This window comes from Neomonachus schauinslandi, chromosome 8, assembly GCF_002201575.2.
Source record: "Neomonachus schauinslandi chromosome 8, ASM220157v2, whole genome shotgun sequence".
In the NCBI taxonomy this organism is placed as follows: domain Eukaryota; kingdom Metazoa; phylum Chordata; class Mammalia; order Carnivora; family Phocidae; genus Neomonachus; species Neomonachus schauinslandi.
The window spans coordinates 51,660,247-51,680,519 of NC_058410.1; the positions used below are offsets into that span (position 1 = coordinate 51,660,247).

The window sequence follows — 20,273 nt, forward strand, 5'->3', positions numbered from 1 at the left end:
ATGAATTAGATAGTAAGAGCCCTTGCTCACCTTGTCTAAACCCCCTGAACATCTGTGGGTCACTCAAGAGTGGGCTAATGTTCCAGAGCAGGTGCTAAAACTAGTTCCGTTTAGAAAGTGACAAAATAAAATGTGGTCTTGGAAAAAATGTGCATATTTTTAAAAACTAGACTGCAATTAGCTTGAATTACTTCCTTTCTATTTCTTATTGAATTCCCTTTTACAGTTCTTTATATTTTCAATAGTCCTATCCAAATAGGCTGAAAGCAACAGATTACAAGTTAAGAATTTTTATTTGCTCAAATGTAAAAGATAATGAGAGCTTTAGGGAGCCCTTCTCACTAAACTCACAAGGCTCTTCATTCTGTCGGCCATGGTTTGTTTCCTGAGGAGGAAGGTGTTCAGCATCATGTCCCGCAGCCCCACCTTTTCTAGTTGAATAGACACAAAAGCCTCCGGAGCCCTGACAAGTGAACAGAGACATCTGAGCCCAAGGCAGGAAGTAAGTGTACATATAATAAAAAGACAACACAAGAGCTCCCTGGAGGACAGGAAACCTGGGGCTGAGTATTAGGCATCACAAAGGAGAGCAGGTGGCTCTGTCTCCATGGTTCTCATCTTCTTCAGATGTTTCTGATTATATTCACTAGGGATGCTGATGTGTCACTGCCCTTCTTGTGGCCCCCATGTGCCTAGAGCATGTATCAGCAGTTCCTCCTCTGTCCCGAACTTCAGAGCCTGGCTCAGTGTTTATACTACCCAGGTCCCTTTGTGCCCTCCTGGCCTCTACTGCAGGGGTTCCTGGACTGAAGTAGCCACGCAAGGGTCCTCTTGACTAGACATATTGGTCTTAAATCTTCCATCCACATGTTGGGAATGGGAACTTAGGGTATTTGAACTCTGGCCATATGTCAGACTGATGACATCTTGGATAGTAGAGTAGTTTTGCTTGTTTGTTTGTTTGTTTGTTTTTTACATTTTAAATTTGCCAGAATTAAATTAAACTATCATTGGAAATACTCAGAATATTTATTATAGAATACAAATATCTCCTTTCTCTGTCATGATAGAGAGATCGGGACATTATAGGACATTCCTGATTTAGAGCCATCTCTCTGTAGAGGCTCTAGCTCTCTGATAATGCAGCACCTTATTATCCTAAGCATTGATAAAACACTTGTTAGAATAGTGAGGGGTAGTTCCGTGCTTTTCAGTCTAAGATAAACATGGAAAATTTGGAGAGGCCCATATTCTTCTTCCTTGTGTTCTGTCTTCATACAAGGTCTTAAAAATTAAACACATGCTGGTCACTTTGGGAATTTAGGCATCCTTCAATCCCACAATCTGTTATTAATTGACTTAAAAGAGGACACTTTTGTTATTTTAAACAAACCCCTAGGGTAGTACCTTTTGGTAGGCTGGAATCTTTCTGAAGGATGAGTAAGGGTGTCTGGCACTTTTGGAGTTGGGGCTAACAGTAAGTTCTCTATGCCATTCACAATTCTGGAATTTCTTCTTCTGGCTGGACCCATTCCACCATAATTTCTCAGATCTGAAGTTATTTCCTAAAATGTTTTAAACCAAAGTGAATTAAATTTGTTGGATTTGTAAGTCCTGTAGTACTGGCCGCAAAATGATCTCACAGTTGCAACTGACCGCAAATACACGTAAAATGCTTAAGTATGTGGGGTCCGGATGGATTGGAGTGGAAGAAAGAGAGGAGAAGGGTAACAGAGCGGAGGAGAGGACAGGGTACAAGAGGGAAGGGAAGAGAGATTTTGCACAATATGGGGGTGAGGCAGTAAGTGTAACTATTTCTACAATAAAGTACAGTTGTCTAAATTACCCTGAAAAAAATTCTCCACTCTACAAGATAGCTAGTTGGCATGCTCTGTATAGAGTGGCCTCTCAAGAAATACTGCTGATGGACTTCATGGCTGCAAGGTCTGAGAAACTGAGGCAGGGTACCCACTGTGGTTCAGCCTAAGCAATGGAGGTAGGCTATATATGCTGCCATGAACAAGGTAATGATAAAGGGTGGGGGAGTGAGAGAATGTGGAAGCAAAACTTCCTATGGTATTATGTTGTGGCAGCCTAGATGGACTGATACAGGAGCAATAAATGCACACTACTTCTATCCTTCTATCACCCTCTCACTCCTTCACTCTGACAGCCTTGCTTTCAAGTAAGTCTTGCTTTCAACCCCACTAGAACTGCTGTCTCAGTCAGCAATGAGCTTCTGAGAATGTCAAATGGCCTCATTCTAATCCCTGCTCTTCTGGTTCTTCCCTCTACATTTAACTCTATCAACTTTCAACTTCTTATTCTTTTTTCATCTTCTTTTAAAAACAGTAGCTTTACTGAGATATAACTGACATTTAATAAACAACACATATTTAAAGTGTACAATTAGATAAGTTTTGGCATATGTATACAACTATGAAATCATCACTGCAATCAGAATGACCATCCCATCCATCCAGCCCCCTTTCTCAAGCAACCCACTGTTCTCTGCTTTCTCTGACTAAAAATTAGAATGCATTTCCTAGAATTTTATATAAATGGAGTCATGTAGTACATACTCTTTTTTGTATGGCTTCATCCATATTGTTGTGTATCTCAATAATTCATTTGTTTGTATTGCTGAGTAGTATTCCATTATATGGATATACCACAATTTGTTTATCTGTTCACTTGGTGAGGGACATTTGGGTTCTTTCCAGGTCTTGGCTATTTTAAATAAAGCTGCTATAAACATCTGTGTATGTTTCTGTATGAACATATGTTTTCATTTCTCTTGGATAAATACCTAGCGGAATCCTGGTAAGTGTATGTTCAACCTTTTAAGAAACTGTCAAAATGTCTTCCAAAGTGATTGACCATTTTGCATTCCCTTCAGCAGTATATGAGAGTTCCAGATCTTCCACATCCCTGCCAACACTCAAAATGGTCAGTCTTTTAAATTTTAACCAGTCCTTTAAATTTTAATGGGTGTGCAGTAGTGTCTCACTGCGGTTTTAATTTGCATTTCCCTAACAACTCTAACTTCTCTAATAACTAAAAAGGTGTTAAACACCTTTTTATGTGCTTATTTACCATCTGTACATCTTCTTTGGTGACTCATTTCTTCCTGAAACATTCCTCTCCTTTGCTTTGATAGCAGTGCACAATTTTGTTCTCTCCCTGTCTCTCATCTCTTTCCGTCCCTCCTCCCTTCCCTCATTTCCTCTTGTTCCCTTTCATTGTCTCCATCATTTATTCCTCCTTATTATACCATCAGTCCTCATCTTGTCCCACCCTTGTAGGAGAGCATATAAACACACACACATTCACACATTATTTCTATATATTCATACACATTACTAGATATTCATATATTACTATATATATTCACATATTCATTCATATATATGTAAATATATGTACACAATACATATATATTACATATATGTAAATATATGTAACCCTAATGTCTTCCTATTCCTGCCCTGTGCTCCAATCTAGCGACTTTCAACATTTGTTTTTTGAATGGATCTTAGGGACTCATAATCCTCTCACTCTCCATTTTAACAAGAATAGCCCCACTTATATCTGTTTTATATAATTAGTATTCTTTGTAAGATTAAAGTACTTAAATAAAGAATTCCTTATGTCAACTATGTATGAAAATCACCAGTGGTGGTCAAGCTAGACTCCTCATTTTTATCTAGTACCCATCTGCCCTTTATTGTTCCCAAGCCTGAGTTATCTGAAAGCTCTTCTTTCTGTCTGTCAAAAAGCTCATCCTGGGCGCCTGGGTGGCTCAGTTGGTTAAGCGACTGCCTTCAGCTCAGGTCATGATCCTGGAGTCCCTGGATCGAGTCCCGCATCCGGCTCCCTGTTTGCCAGGGAGTCTGCTTCTCCCTCTGACCCTCCTCCCTCTCATGCTCTCTGTCTCAAATAAATAAATAAAATCTTTAAAAAAAAAAAAAAGCTCATCCTTCAGGTTTTCCCAAATGCCCCTTCTCTGTGCTGCCCTTCCTAGTTTCCCAGATGTGACCTTTCTTTTCTTTAAATTCCTTCTATAGCTTGTTGAACCTCTTTTATGCCTGTGCTTAAATGACTTGTGAGCCTGTCCCCCTTATATACCCTGGTCTGTAAGTTCCTCAGGAGCAGGAATTGTGCCTCAGTATTTTCTGATGAGCCTAACTTATAGGAGGTACTGAATTAAGATTTGGGGGGTTGAGATTTAAAAAAATCAATATAACTCACTCTATCCTTATTTTCTACTTCAGTATTTAATTTCTATGGGAATTACTATTTGGCAGTAGAAGCGAGGAATGAGTATTCTTGCCATACTCATAAATTTGGATTCTCCTATTAACATGAAGAGTAGAAATAGATAAATAGAGGTTGAGAAATGTGATAAGGGGTAAATATGGTGAGCTGTAGAGAATCTATAAGACTTAATGTTAAAAGGCCACCTGGAAAGTTGATTTCCTAAAACCATGTTTAATTTTACTGGCGAACATACATACACATGAGAACTATACTGTTGTTTAAAAAAGTGGGGGAAAATCTCTATGAACTGATGTGGAGTGATTTTCAGGATATACTGTTAAGTGAAAAAACAAAGTCCAAAAGAGTATATGTAAATAAAATCCAAACCCCTTTCATGATAAAATCATTCAACAAACTAGGAATAGAGAGAAATGTCCTCAACCTATAAAAAGCATCTATGAAAAACCCATAATTAACATCATAATTAGTGGTAAAAGATTGAAAGCTTTCTCCCTAAGATCAGGAATAAGATAATAATACCCACTCTTGCCATTTCTATTCAGCCTTGTACTGGAAGGTCTAGTTAGGGCAATTAGGCAAGAAAATGAAAGAAAAGGCATCTAGATTAGAGAGGAAGAAGTGAAAAGTATTTCTATTTGCAGATGACATGATCTTGTGTATAAAAAGTCCTAAGGAGGAATGCCTGGGTGGCTCAGTCGGTTAAGCGTCTGCCTTCAGCTCAGGTCATGATCTCAGGGTCCTGGGACTGAGCCCTGTGTCAGTCTCCCTGCTTAGTGGGGAGTCTGCTTCTACCTCTCCCTCTGTCCCTCCCCCTACTGCTTGTGCTCTCTTTCTCTCTCTCTCAAATAAATAAAATCTTTTTTAAAAATCCCAAGGAATACATACATACAAGTAAACTATTAAAACTAATAAACTAGTTTAGTAAGGTGGCAGGATACAAGATCAAGATACAAAAATCAATTGTATTTCTATACATTCGCAATAAACATTTTGAAAATGAAATTAAGAAAACAATTCCACGGGCGCCTGGGTGGCTCAGTTGGTTAAGCGACTGCCTTCGGCTCAGGTCATGATCCTGGAGTCCCGGGATCGAGTCCTGCATCGGGCTCCCTGCTCAGCAGGGAGTCTGCTTCTCCCTCTGACCCTTCCCCCCTCTCATGTGCTCTCTCTCTCTCTCAAATAAATAAATAAAATCTTTAAAAAAAAAAAAAAAGAAAACAATTCCACTTATAATAACATAATAAAAAGAAAAAATATTTTGGAATTAATTTAACAAAAGAAGTACAGAACTTGTACACTGAAGACTACAAAATACTGTTGAAAGAAATTAAAGACATAAATAAAAAGACATCCATGCTCATGGATCAGAAGAATTAAGATGGCAATAGTATCCAAACTGATCTATAGATTCAATGCAATCCCTGTCAAAATCTCAAATGTTGTTTTATGTGTGTGTGTGTGTGCAGAAATTGACAAGCTGATCCTAAAATTAATATGAAAATGCAAGGGACTCAAAATAGCTAAAGCAATCTTGAAAAAGAAGAACAAAGTTGGAGAACTCATACTTCTTAACTTCAAAACTTAACACAACTCTACAGTAATCAAAACAGCAGGGGTACTAACATAAAAATAATAGACATATAGAACAATGGAATAGAATTCAGGGTCAGGAAATACACTCTTACATTCATGGTCAATTGATTTTTGACATTCGTGTCAAGACAATTCAATGGGGAAAGATGAGTTTTTTCAACAAATGGTGCTGGGACAGCACACCACATGTCAAGGAATGAGGTTAGACCCTTTCTTCATACTACACACAAAAATTAACCATAAATGGACATAGACCTAAATGCAAGAGCTAAAACTACAAAACTCTCAAAAGAAAACAGAGAAGTAGATCTTTGTGACTTTGGATTCAGCAACGATTTCTTAAATATGACACCAAAAGAATTAATGACAAAAGAAAGACTAGATGAATTGGCCTCATCAAAATGAAAACCTTCTGGCCAAAGGATACCTTCAAGAAAGTGAAAAGATGACCCTCAGAATGGGAGAAAATATTTGCAAACCATATACTTGATAATTATACATATACTGATACTTGTATTCAGAATACATAAATAACTCTTATAATTAAATAATGAAAAGACAAATTTTATTTTATACAAAGGGCAAAGAATTTGAATAGAAATTTCTCTAATGAAGACATATAAATGGCCAATAAGCACATGAAAAGATGTTCAATGTCATTAATAATTAGAGAATGCAAATCAAAACCACAATAAGATACCATTTTACTCCCAATAGAAGGGCTAAAATAAAAAAGAGACATTAACAAGGGTTAGCAAAACTCAAAACATATGTCCTTGGGCGCCTGGGTGGCTCAGTCGTTAAGCATCTGCCTTCGGCTCAGGTCATGATCCCAGGGTCCTGGGATCGAGCCCCGCATCGGGCTCCCTGCTCTGCGGGAGGCCTGCTTCTCCCTCTCCCACTCCCCCTGCTTGTGTTCCCTCCCTTGCTCTCTCTCTGTCAAAAGATAAAATCTTTAAAAAAAAACAAACAAACATATGTCCTTGCAAAAACCTGCACATGAATGTTCATAGCAGCATTATTCATAATAGCCAAAACGTAAAAACAACCCAATATCTGTCAGCTGATGAATGGATAAACAAATGTGGTCTATCTATATAATGAAATATTACTCACCAATAAAAAGGAATGAAGTACTGATACATGCTACAACATGGATGAAACTTGAAAACATGCTAAGTGAAAAAATCCAGATACAAAAGGCCATTTGTTGAATGATCCCATTTATGTGAAATGTCCAGAATAGGCAAATCTATAGAGCCAGAAAGTAGATTACTATTTGCTAGGGGCTGAGGGAAGGGGGTAGAATGGGGAGTGACTGCTAATGGGTACAAGATTTCCTTTGAAAGTGATGAAAATGATCTGGAATTAGATAGTGGTGATGGTTACAAGATCTTGTGAATTATATACTTTAAAGGGGTAAATTTTATGTTATGTGAATTATATCTCAATAACAACCAAAGAAATCTGGGGGGAAAAGTGTTATACATTATGTGTAACCTTTTGCAGAAAAAAGAAGGGACAAATGTCTCCGTTTACTTTTGCAAAAAGAAATGCAGGAAGAATGAAACAGAAAACAATAAAATCATTTGTCTACAAAGGGTAGAGGTGGAAGAACATGATATTTTCTGCTGGCTGATTCTAGCTAGCCAATATTATAGAGTTACATACAAAGAAAAAATTGTTAGCAAATCACTAAAAATTAAGAGACCCAGTAAGGATTTGGTCATGTGTTGACTTCACATTAGGAAAGGAAGGAAGGAGGGAAGGAAATAAGATAAAATGATAAAAGAGAAGGGAAAGAAGGAAGAAAGAGAAGGAAGGAAGGGGAGAAGGGGAGGAAGGAAAGAAGGTAGGAGAGAGGGGGCAGGCTAAAGGGAAGAAGGGGCAGTATGGGTAGCCTGGCATCAGCTGTCATAGTGGCAACATGCCTCAGGTTTCTCTATCTTATAGGCTGACCTTCACATCAGCAGGACAGCCCCACCAGGGCGTGTGATAGAAGGATGCCTGTTGGACAGCCACCATCAAGGCATTTTTCTGAGCTGCTTGGCATGCAAGGGTCACTTGCATATTTTCCACTCCTGAATGGAATAAGAGCTAAAGGAAGAAAATGTGAAAGATATTAGGAATTTCTGCCAGAAAGAAAGAGATGAAGTTGAGGATTTCAGATCACCACTTATTTAACATGTAAACATATGAATCAAACTGCAGGATGAGCTGAGATCCTTGCTCCTCAGCCACAGGACTGAATCTGGTCTCTCTCTAAGCACCATTTCATCCCGGAAGGCACCCTCCAGGCCTGATTTGCTCTGTAGCTGGACACCAACAGGTTTCTGGTCAGAAAAGGATGAGTTGGCTCTGATGAACTAGCAAACGTGCTCAGTGGCAGCCTTTTAAAACTGCCAAGATTAGATCAATGTTTAAAAAATAAACACACAGGGGCGCCTTGGTGACTCAGTCAGTTAAGCATCGGACTTCAGCTCAGGTCATGATCTCAGGGTCCTGGGATTGAGTCCCGAAGTGGGCTCCACACTCAGCAGGGAGTCTGCTTGTCCCTCTCCCTCTGTCCCTCCCCCTGCTCGTGCTTTTTCCGACTCTCGCTCAAGTAAATAAGATCTTAAAAATACATATATAAATAAATTAAAAAAATAAAAAAATACACAAATACAAACCTATACATACACACACAGAAGCAAAAAGATTCATCTGAGTGGAAAGGGAAAATAACAGTACCAAGTTTAAGAGATCAGATAAAAGCTCCTATAATAGGTGCATGTTTTAAAAACTCGGTACAAAGATGGTTCACTACAAGTGCTTCCTTTTAAAACCTAACAGAAGTTATTGCAAGGGTGTTGCAGGCTCTATGTTTCAAACCAGACCAATATGCACAACAAATAAGACAAGGCTATCATCATTGTTTATGAAGTTGGAAGCTTTTCTTCTACATGGGAGCCAAATGTATGAATTAAATATGATGATTTGTAAAGAAATACATGAGCAAATTGCTTAATTTTACTTTAGTTTTCTTTAAAAAAAATAATTTACCTTAAGGATGGCTTCCTTTGTATAAAAGCTAAACTTGCCAACCTGGTGATCATCCACCTCAGAGATGGCTAAGACAAGAGTAGTAGGAGAATATCTGCAAGAAGAAACATGACATTGTTCTGTTGTACCATGGCGTTAGTCAAGAGACGCCCATTCTGATGGGACCAAACCATATGTGATCAGCTCTGAGACATCAGCAATAATACCAAGTGCAGATGTTACACAAGACTTGATATTTCTGCCCAAAGACTGAAGGGCTCTGGGGTCTTTTTAATCCTTATTGGACTTGATCTCCTTGCAGTTTCCTTGTGGTGACCACTGACTCCAAATTCTTTTTCTCTTGATCACCATTCCACTGTTTTATCCTGTTTCTCTTTGTACTTTTGACCTCATGTCCTCAGGCTCTTCACTGACTCAAACCCTTTTATCCACTCCCTAAAAGCTGTCCAGTTCTTTCTCTCTTCCACTGCCCCAATAATTATTTAAATGTTCTTTGCAACCATGTTTATGCCTTGGGATATAGTCCTTTGTCCATACTTATGAGACTTTGTCAAGTAATTTAATATCTATGAATCTTGGTTTCTTCATCTGTAAATGGGAGATATCACCTATCTCATAGGGTTAAGGCAAATATTAAATGGGATAATATGCATGAATGTGCTTTTTAAAATGTAAGCCACTATGCTCATGTTTGATATATGTTGTTGTTATAACAGCACTACAAAGTGGCAACTTTAAGGAATTAACATACATAAAATAAATGCAAACTCAAGAGACAAGATCCTTGGATGCATAAACCTTCCCCTGGTAATTCAGAACGCTCCCCAGATCTTACAGGATTGTTGGATCATTGTTGGGAGAATCAATCATGGCTTGACCAGGTCACAGATCATTTGGGCACTTTGTGCTGATTGGTTGATTCCAGTTGAACAAAAATATGCCCTATTTTACATCAGTGCAGAATACCAGCTCCAGCAGGAGGCCTTGAAGAGCCAGAGCATAGCTTGGCTCCAGGCTGGAGACCTAACTAGCCTCATCTGAGGCCCAATCATACTTCCTGCCTTCAGTTTCTGTGAGACATCTCTATATCCTTATGATAAATTCTCTTTTTGGTTTAGCTAGTGTGACAGGATAGAGCAGGAAATATTTTGCCTCCGGGGGACATTTGGCAATGTCTGGAGACATTTGTGATTGTTACAATCGGGGAGGAGAAGGCCTATTACTGGCATCTGGGAGGTAGTGGTCAGGGATGCTGATAAACAACCTCTGCTGCACAGGACAGCCCCCTAGAAGAAAGGGTTATCCAGCCCCAAATTTCAATAATGCCAAGGTTGAGAAATTCTGGGATACCATATTCTATCATCCTAACCTTCTCCATTTCAGCCCATGGTCTCTTTGGAGAAGAGAGGAGTCCTTTAACATATTAACACATCAAAGTTACATTTTGAGCACTGATCCACACTAGCAAAACAAAGGGGATTTTTCCTCCTTGGAGTCATCTTTGCTTTCCTTGGGGTGGGGCCAGTACCAGGAATCTCCAGGAACAGAGCTCGGACCCTCAGGGGAAGGGCAGACTAGAAGAGAAGGAAAGAAGAGGGAGACAGAAGTTTCTCCTCAGCACACAACAAAGGCTGACTCTGCACAGAGGAAAAAGATTCCTTTCCCTGACTAAGTAGACTCATGATCTGTTACTAGTAAGAGTGTTTTCTTTCCAGCAATGGGCTGAACCTATGGGGCATGAAGAAGTTTCACTGCTTTGAGTCTGCTTCTGCTGCTGGCCAACAAAAGAGTGACTGAGATATTGCCATACACGTTAGATTCGTACATTATATTAGAGTTTCAAGGAAACAGGGGCTCAAAAAATTTGACTGACTTCTTCCTCATCCCAGGGGAAGTGGGTGAAGTGATCTGGACTTCTGATCCATGGTTCTTGCCCTATGAGACAAACCCTCATACCCCTTTCTACCCAGAAGCAACACGGTCAACCTGGGCAGTGGCTGAGCCTGTGATTCTATCCCACTTGAGCTCTCTGATCCAATTGTTCCATTAATCAGTGTTTTTAAATTCAATTATCCCCCTTCATTGAGATCTCTCCCCCGCCCTTAGTAAAGTAAAAAAAGAAAGAAAGAAAAAGAAAAAGAAAAAAAGAAATGGCATCATGGCAGATAGAATATAAGAGAGGGAATTCAGATATAAAATTGTATTTGTGTGTCCAGTGGTGATAGAAATTATTTTTCACTGGCTGTTCATTCTACCACTACATTATTTTTACTTTGAACTTTTCAAGGCTCACCTGTCCACTTGATCAGTGTCCTTCAGTAGAGAGGTGATAAAGACAGGAGATGGACGGTCCACTTTTTCTTTGAGTGGTGCAAATTCAAAGTGAACAGGTCTCAGATACAAATGGAACTCTTCAAAACCCATCTTCCATGCCAATTCCTTATAGAGACTAAAAGGGGGGGGGGGTAGATAAAGAACCGAGAGCATTTACTATTATTTTCCACTAAAAGAAAAGTAAGTGGTAAGAAAACCCAAAAAATCTGAATAAGCACAAAAGCAAAAGTCAAAACAAGATAAGCCAAGTCCAGTATAAAGTGAATGAGTCACAAAGGTCTTGCATCCACTCTACATTATGACAGACAGTTAAATATAGAAGTTAAAGTAGGAGATGTGTTTGGGTACTTCCTCAACTCTCATTTCCTGCAAGCTGGCTTTTGTCCTCAGAGTGCTCATGGGGTCACCAATACTGCTTTCAATACAAGGCTATTTTCTCTCAGAGCTCTTTGCAGCTGGCCTCATCCTCTCTTTGAGGAACATCTTTGTTCTCTTGGATCCAGGATCTCCATGTTCCTGCCTCATGACCACTATCTCTCAGTCTTCATTGGCTTCTCTTCCTCTTTATTTTCAAATCCTAGTATTTCCTGGGGTTCCAAACCTGGTCTTCTTCTTATCTTCTCTGTCCCCTCCTTGGGGTGTTCATCTTCCAACCCTGAGCCCTAATGATCACCCCCTATTATAAGAACCTGTGGCCCTATCTCTGTCTTGTCCTAAATCTGAGCTCTGCTCCCACATTTACATGGCTTGGAGCAAGGCTCCGTTCAGATGCCCCTCTGGCATTTCAGCCTTAAGAGTCTAGAATGTCTTCCCCCCACCCCTCCTCTCACACCCACATTCTCTAACACATTTCTCCATTTTGAGAAGTTGGTACATTAAGGCTGAATTCAAATGGCACCTCTGTTAGTTTGCTAGGCTCCTGTAACAAAGTACCATAAACAGAGATTTGTCTCACAGTTCTGGAGCCTAGAAGTCTGGGATCAAGGTGTTGGTAGGGTTGGTTCCTTCTGAGGGCCGTGAGGGAAGGATCTGTTCCAGGCCTCTCTCCTCGGCTTATAGATGGCCATCTTCTGCCTGTGTCTTCCCATCATCTTTCTTCTGGTGTATCTGTGTCCAAGTTTCCTCCTCTTATAAGAACACCAGTCATATTGGATGAGGGCCCACCCTAATCATTCCATTCCTCTGTAAAGACCCTACCTTCAAATGGGGTCACATTTTGAGGCACTGGGGATTAGAACTTGAACATATAAACCTGCCAGGGAACACAGTTCATCCCTCAACAGTGCCTCTTTTATGAAGCTTCCCTTGATCCACTTACAGAGAATGAAATGCTCCATTTTCTGAGTTCCCATAGTATTTTGGTTGTATGACTAAAATATCATATTAAACTGTAGTAGAACTAACTTTTAATGAGCTCCCTGAGAACAAGGATCAAAAATTATGGGGAGGTAGTATCATAAAAGTTAATAAATATCTTAACTCAGTTTGAATTCTGCTTCTACTACTTTCTAGTTATGTGATCTTAGGCAAATAACTTAACCTTCTGAGCCTCTACTTCCTTGCTGGTAAAATATTAGTAAGGATCCTCTTAAGGATATTCTGGAAATTAAATGAATGAATACACATCAAGTCCCCAGGACAGACCCTAACCATAGCAGACTCTCGGTAATGGTTGGTGGTAGATGATTGGGCCCTTTAGGTCTTTAGGGCCTCTCATGAGGACTAGAACATAACAGAACTCATACGTATTTGCAACTGACCCTTTAATTCCACATCTTTCCTGCTTCTAAAACATGTCCACTTGGATGTCTTCCCATCACCTCACATTCATACCTAAAACCTAACTGTTCCATCTCTCTGTCTCTCCCTACCTGTTGAGCCTTCCAAACCTCTGTCAGGCTTGAATACTGTCACTGACTCCTCCCCTCCTCTCTCCAGTCCTCTACTGCTTCTGCTCTGCTATTCAACTTCATCACAGTTAAGAGCAAATCCAGTAAATATTCAGAGCGACCGTGTAGGTCAGGCCTCATACCAGGTGATGGGACACCACAGGAAACAACATGGACAGTGTTTTTGCAATCAGTGAGCTGACACCAGCAGGAAAACTGATAAACCAGTATCAAGCATTTAACTGAAAGGTAATGTACCGAATGGAGAGGAAGCCCGGGTGCCAAGAGGAGGGCCTAGCCTCGCCGAGTGGTCAGAGAGGCACGTAGGGAGGCTTGTGTGAAGAAGGAACAAGGGAGCAAGGTGGTCATTTCAGCCAGTTAGAAAGCTCACTCTGGCTGCCCTGGGGCACAGAGGGAACAAGACTTGTAGACGGGGAAACCTGTGGTCTGTTCTCCCCCATCTGGATCCTCAGTCCCCCTACTGACCGAGCTAAATGTACACTCTCCAGACTCATTTCTATCAGCCGGTGGCGGAGGGTCAGAAGTTCTAGAAGTTTGGAAAATGTCTCCAGGAGCAGCACAGGAGAATCTTGGCTTTGGTTCTCTCCTTTGTCTGCTGCAGACTTGAGTGCGAGCAGACCTATCTCTTCTAGGAGAAAGGGATCTCCCATTACTTTAGCTGAAAACAGCTGAAAGAAAACAAAGCACTTTTTAAAATCTAAAAAAAAGAAAGTTCACATATTAAGAAAAACAGTCTCGGTGGCACAGCCTCTGGATCCAGATTTCCTGGGTTCAAGTCCTAGCTCTGCTGCTTATAAACTGTGAAATTTTGCTATCTCTCATTTTCCTCATCTGTAAAGGGGGGATAAGAATAGTCACAGTAGCTAAGAGGAACAAGTAGATAAAAATTACCTAATAGGATTGTTGAGAGAGTTAAGTGAGTTAATACATACAAAAGTGCCTGGTACATAGTATTTGCTGTTATCATTATTATAAATATTTTAAGCCAAAATAAAGAATAGAAGAAGTCCCTGATATTTTCCAAGTATTTTAGAGGCCAATAATAATAATAATTTCCTATAAACTCTTCTAACTGCAGTTTCAAAATTTCAAAGTGTTTTCACATACATTTTTTTTTTTTAAAGATTTTATTTATTTATTTGACACAGAGAGAGACAGCGAGAGCAGGAACACAAGCAGGGGGAGTGGGAGAGGGAGAAGCAGGCTTCCCGCCGAGCAGGGAGCCCGATGTGGGACTCGATCCCAGGACTCTGGGATCATGACCTGAGCCGAAGGCAGACGCTTAACGACTGAGCCACCCAGGCGCCCGTGTTTTCACATACATTACCTCATTTCTATCTTCACAAGATCCCCATGAAATAGGAATCACGGACGCCATGATTTCTATTTCATCGGTGAGAAATCTGAAGCAACACTGAAACTTTCCAAGGTCACACAGCAGTACCAAGAGTAAACTTATGCTTCCTAATTCCAAGTTCAGTAGTTTTACAGTATGCTAAACTGCCTTTATAGTTCTCCTCGTGGAAGAGCCAGCCCTGGGCAATTTTTTAAATAACCTCATTGTTCTTTAACTCCTTCCTGCCATGGTCAGCTCCTCTGCTCTGACATCTCTGCTACCCTTTCACTTACTCCCAGCAAGGACCCAGTTTGGGGCCTCCCCCGCATCTGCCTTTCCTGGCTTGGCTCCCTGGGGGTGCACAAGCTCCCTTATCTGTCCACTTATCGACACAGGCTTGTTCTACTCGAAGATGCAATTTCTCGATCCTTGAAGTCTTCCAAATGATAAAGAAATGTATTAAACTAATTTCTGCATGTCTTCTGAGGGCAATACCTGCCCCATTTTTCGGCCTAATACAAAAGGTTAATCTGAGGATTTATCATTTCTGGCTACAAATTTGAACACATTTTGAAAATAAGAATAATTAAAACTGGCATGGCATCAATGGGAAACTAGACAAGTATCTCAAATATTCACTATGAGTTATAAGAGAATTTAAAGTACATTTAAAAGATCTGGTACCATAATACAATGTGAAAAGAATCTGCAGTAAGTGGTAGTAAGATACATGACTGGTAATTTTGGAAAAAATTCAATTTTGAGCCATACTTCATACCCTCCTCTCTCTCTCTCTCTCTCCAGGTAGAATACTAAAGAAGTTAAATATTTTTAAAATGAAATCAAAGCCTTAAGAAATTATAAAAAAGTAAGACATAAAACATGTGGGAAAAGATTTGCTTTCTGGATTTAGAAAGATAGAAGAAATCACAAAGAAAAAGATCAACAGATTTTACTATATGAAAATAAAGTTAAAAAATAAAAAGACAAATTGGGAGAAATATTGCAGAAAATATGGTAGACAAAAGGGTTAAAGTCTTCATTTAAGAGAGCTCATGTAAGTGGATAGGAATGGCATTAGGATTCTAAGAGATAAAGGGGAAGAACAGAAGAGTCACAAAAAATACAGCTTGTGACAAGACATTTAGAAGGATATTTAGTCTCAACAAATACCAAGGAAATGAACATTAACAGTGCAATGCCAACTGTTATATATATAGAGAGATTTATTTATTTTTATATAAATATATAGAGACATTATATACTTATACCTAATACTGTACAATGTAGTACAATTGGTACTCTTATAAATTATTGGTGGCATTTCAATATGCCAACTTGCATCCAAAGACTTAAATTTTGTTCAGTAATTCCACTTCTAAGAATGTATTGAAAGGAATTGATTTAAAATATGGAAAAATCTGTAAGCAGGGAGATGTACCTCATAACATTTTAAATAATAATGAAAAATTAGGAACTACTTGAATGTCCAACAATAGGGAAATAGTTGGATAAGTTATGATTCATCCCTTAAGGGAATTATACTCATAAAGGTTGAGTATAAAGACTAGTTAGCAATATGGAAAAATATATAATACAATGTTAACTGAGGAAAACAGGGGATAGGATATGAAGGATATGATTATAACTATGTAAAACATGCATTTGAAGAAGACTTGAATTCAGAAAAAATAATTATTGTGAATGCATTTGAGTGATTATATTTAAGGTAATTTTTTTTTTTTTCTTTCTTCTTTTGCTAAAATTCTTATTTTTTGCTTTCTTCTTTTGCTAAAATAAAATCTTAGTTTGGGCAAGAGGGAATAGGAGGCCAAGGCAGACACATGGAAGGGATATTTTTGGCAGCTGGGGCCCTTGAAAGTTTCTTCATCATTCAGCAAGTACCCACACAGAGTAAGGTCAAATTGGAACCCCAGGCTCAACTGTGATAGCCTTAACAGAAAAAGGAAGGAATTAAAATCTAACTACAAATACCATGTAAATCATTAGGCCACAGTTTGAGCCATAGGACATTAGAGTTGAAATGGGCTTTAGAGACCATCAAGCTCACTTCCACCCCCCTCCCCTCAAATACACAAACATGATGTTAGAAAATAGGAAAGGGAAGCTCAGAGAGGCTAAGAGACCTGTTAGAGTCACACAGGAAATTAATGGCAGGGCTGAACTTGAGTCCAGGTCCCTGACTCCTCACTTAGCCCTCTCTCTCCTCTACCAGATCTCAGCTCAGGACAAAAAGAGGGAATTTCAGGAAGAGTCTCAGTGGAAATAAAATATATAACTTTAATTAAAAATGTATGTTGTTAAAATATATATATATATTATATATATATTTATATGTAAAATAAGCCAAAAAAACATTTCCCACATACCTATTACCCACATACCACATACCCATCTCCCTTCTAATTGTAGCAGTATCCTGATAAAGAGGAAACTTTAACCAAAAATGAAAAAAGAATTACATAAAAATGTTGGCAAGGCCTAGGACTATGATCTGTCTCTGGCCAAACAGGGGAGGAACAGAGCCAAACAGAAAAACAAAGCTAAGTAGTAACATCTGGGTGGAAACATTCTCTTTGCCAAGGAACGCCCCCTCCCAGACCCTCTTCAGAGAACCTACATCTCTCTGGAGCTGAATGCTGTACCAGGACTCGGGCCTGGCTGGTGTGAGCCACACATCCAGGGCCAGCTGCAGCACACGCCTCTCCAGCAAGGTGAGGCTGCTGACGGATGTGGGTCTGCAGGTGTGGCGGGCCTCCCGGAGGAGGTACTCAAGGGATCGGGGGATGAGTGATGCGAGACCCAGGGAAGGGTGGAACTCCAGCAGATAAATGTTTTTCAAAGCTGGGCTTAAAAAGAGAATCCATCAATGACAATTTTACACAATGAAGAACTTAATCTATTTCAAAAGATATTTGAATTTTTCATTTTTTAAAACCAATAAAACAGCTGCTATAATCCAGGACATTATAAAAAACTGGGAGTTCAAAGGGGCCAAAGAGGCCATCCAGACTCCACCAGATTATACAACATGCTCTTTGCTTTAACATGAACCCCTTTAAAATTGGAAGCTGTAAGAGTTTATTCCTAAAAGTCCAATCTGATTCTTAAACTGTATATGGCAAACCTGTAAGCATTCCAATAATCGGCATTTAGTCAAATATTTGAAAACAAAATAACTTAAAATTGAAAATATAACTTAAAAATAAAAATATTAAACAAATAATTTCCATGATTGGTTTCTATTTTTTCCCTGAGTCTTTATCCTTTTCCCAAAAAATGGTAATAAACAGAGACAAATTTTAAACTCTGTACACAACTGCTAGAATCATTCATGTTTGCCATAAGAATGTTCTATTTTATAAATGGATGAGACCAGAAATGAGAAAATGCTTGTCTGTCGGTATTCCTTTGAAAAGAGAGGATACAGCACAAGTCAAGGGCCTTTTTCTACCTACATCGAACTAAAGAGCATAAATAACTTCTTAAACCTAGGCAAATGGGTTTTTCTTTGTTCTAAATCTTAAAAAATACAACCCTAAGGTTAGAAAGGAATCTCATCAAGCAAATAACATTTGCTTTTGAGACTATTCTGTCAGGTCTTGGTATCCATATAATCCTAGCATGTTCTGCCAAAAAACCATTTCCTGAACAGTGGAGTCTGGCCATACATAGTCAGCTGCACACACACACACAGCTGATGTCTCAAGCTTATTACAGTGAAGAAATCAGTTCTGAAAAAGGTCTGTGGAGAACATGCTGTCTTGTGCCTGGAACTCCCAGGGCTCTTTCTCAAGGGATAAGGTTAAATGTAAGCTAGGAAATCCCATGGCATCCTGCTGGTCCCCAAGAGGATTTCATAGCCAGTGTGGCAATGTCCTACTGAAAGTGTGCACTTGACAGGAGTGCAGGGCCATGCCTCTGTTGTTCACAACTGTCTCCTCACCTCCTAGCACAGTGCCTGGGGCCTGTAGCTGCTCAACAGATACTTGTTACATGTTGAAAGGAGCTGGACAATTTCTCTACCCATTTGAAGACAAGCCTGGGGCTTGTCACCCACTTGCCGATTCCCTCACTACCCTTAAAGGCTGGGAAGGAATGGGGGTTCAAACTACATGTCAAGGGGGTGACTTAAAGTATGAACCTTCTCTGAGTGATCTCGGGAAATTTAATTTGCTCCTTAAAGGGGTAGGGGTCACAAGGTGAGTCTGCAGAAACCTTTTTGGTGACACTTACTAGAATAAGTAGATTTCTTCTTAAGAAACTTTTAAGCACATCCGAGTGTCATATACATTGGCTTATGTGGCACCTCTGATTAAACCCTCTAATGGCATTTTAAGAGTAACTGCTTTTTTTTTTTTTTTAATAGAACTTCTCAAGAGAATACAGATTCTACACCTGGTGGTATAACTTTAATTCTAGCCTCCTATTCTTTATTACTTACAAAGCAAATGGATACTGAGTATGCAAGAAAATCCCTCTTCTGGGGCTTTTATATCTACTTCACTCATCTTCCCAAATACTTGAGAGGTACTTTATAGAAGAGTATTTAAACTTAACACCATACCTTAACTTATCTAAAAGATTAAATGTAAAATGTCTGAAGACAATGCCACCATACCAGCTATTGTTGATGGAAACAAGTTGTTTGCAAATTATGTTAAGGGGAAGCCCAAAGTTACTGCTATCATCCGGACGGCCTTCCTGCCAAAGCCTCTGGACATACTCCCGCTGACACTCTATCTAAAAATGTAACATAAAAGTTAAAATTAGAAAAGTTAAACTTGCCCATGGATGTGAATTATGAGCCCTAGTATGAGAAGAACAGCAGTCCTTTGCGTCCCTTCATTATTTGACTAATTTTCACCCAGACACGGTTTTGAGGATCCACTTACACGAAGACACACTGTCTCTCAGTCTGAGCCAAGGGTCAGCCAATAAAAGCAAAGGCGACCAAATTCAGACAATCTTAAGAGGCATAGGAAAACTTCTTTCTGTCAAATAATGGACTACAAGGGAAAACTTCTAACCAGGTCTAAGGTAAATGCACTGCAACAGTCTATCTCCTGCTTACTTCCTGCCCCTGGCTTTTCCCCCAGAGGACATACACGTAATTTTTTCCTTCAGTGTCCTAAAAATAGCCACAAAAAAATAATAAACATAACTTTATACATTAATGGCTTGTAAAGGGGTATGTTTCATCCTCCTTTCAATACCAATAAACTCGATCATCTAGTGAAAATAAGTTTTCTATTTTTTGTGGACCATTAAATGTAATTAGGGTTGGAAACTTCCTTTAAAGACCATAGTTATGCTTGGAATTCAACGATGCAAATGAGCTTACAAATAAACATGCTGTACATGCTGCCCTAGAAAACCTGGATTCTGAATGCGCAGTGAAAGGAAAACACTTTTCAGTTCTGGCCTGGGTTTTCCATCGTCTTCTCGCATGTAATATTTTAAAATCCAATTGTACTTACGTGCTGATTGAGGATGCCCCTCACGAGCTGCAAGTGAAGCCTCAGACAGGTGCATTCATCTCGGTAGGCCTTAATGAAGTAAGGGTGGCTGAAATCAAACCTTGGGCGCCTGTGCATGATGTCAGTGATCACTTGTGCTAAGGCAAACCTCTCCTCAGGGTCCAGAACGTGCTGGTAGGCTTCAAAGTAACAGTTAAGAAGCTGCAAATAAGGTTTATAGTCAGGGAACAGCAGAAGCAGCCCTAGGTTCCAGCAAAGAGAGGTGAGCCTCCC

The 20,273-nt window shown here is 39.5% G+C and overlaps 1 protein-coding gene across 1 annotated transcript in view; it reads right to left on the reverse strand.

Moving 5' to 3' along the window:
* Nucleotides 1–7,806: 7,806 nt before the first annotated feature.
* Nucleotides 7,807–20,273, reverse strand: part of CCDC162P — a 28,618-nt gene continuing 16,151 nt past the window's right edge. Inside the window, 7 exon segments of the mRNA XM_021693585.1 lie at nucleotides 7,807–7,971; nucleotides 8,920–9,013; nucleotides 11,213–11,368; nucleotides 13,629–13,831; nucleotides 17,141–17,369; nucleotides 19,142–19,263; nucleotides 20,001–20,201. Of these exon segments, the coding sequence (XP_021549260.1) occupies nucleotides 7,807–7,971; nucleotides 8,920–9,013; nucleotides 11,213–11,368; nucleotides 13,629–13,831; nucleotides 17,141–17,369; nucleotides 19,142–19,263; nucleotides 20,001–20,201 (1,170 nt within the window).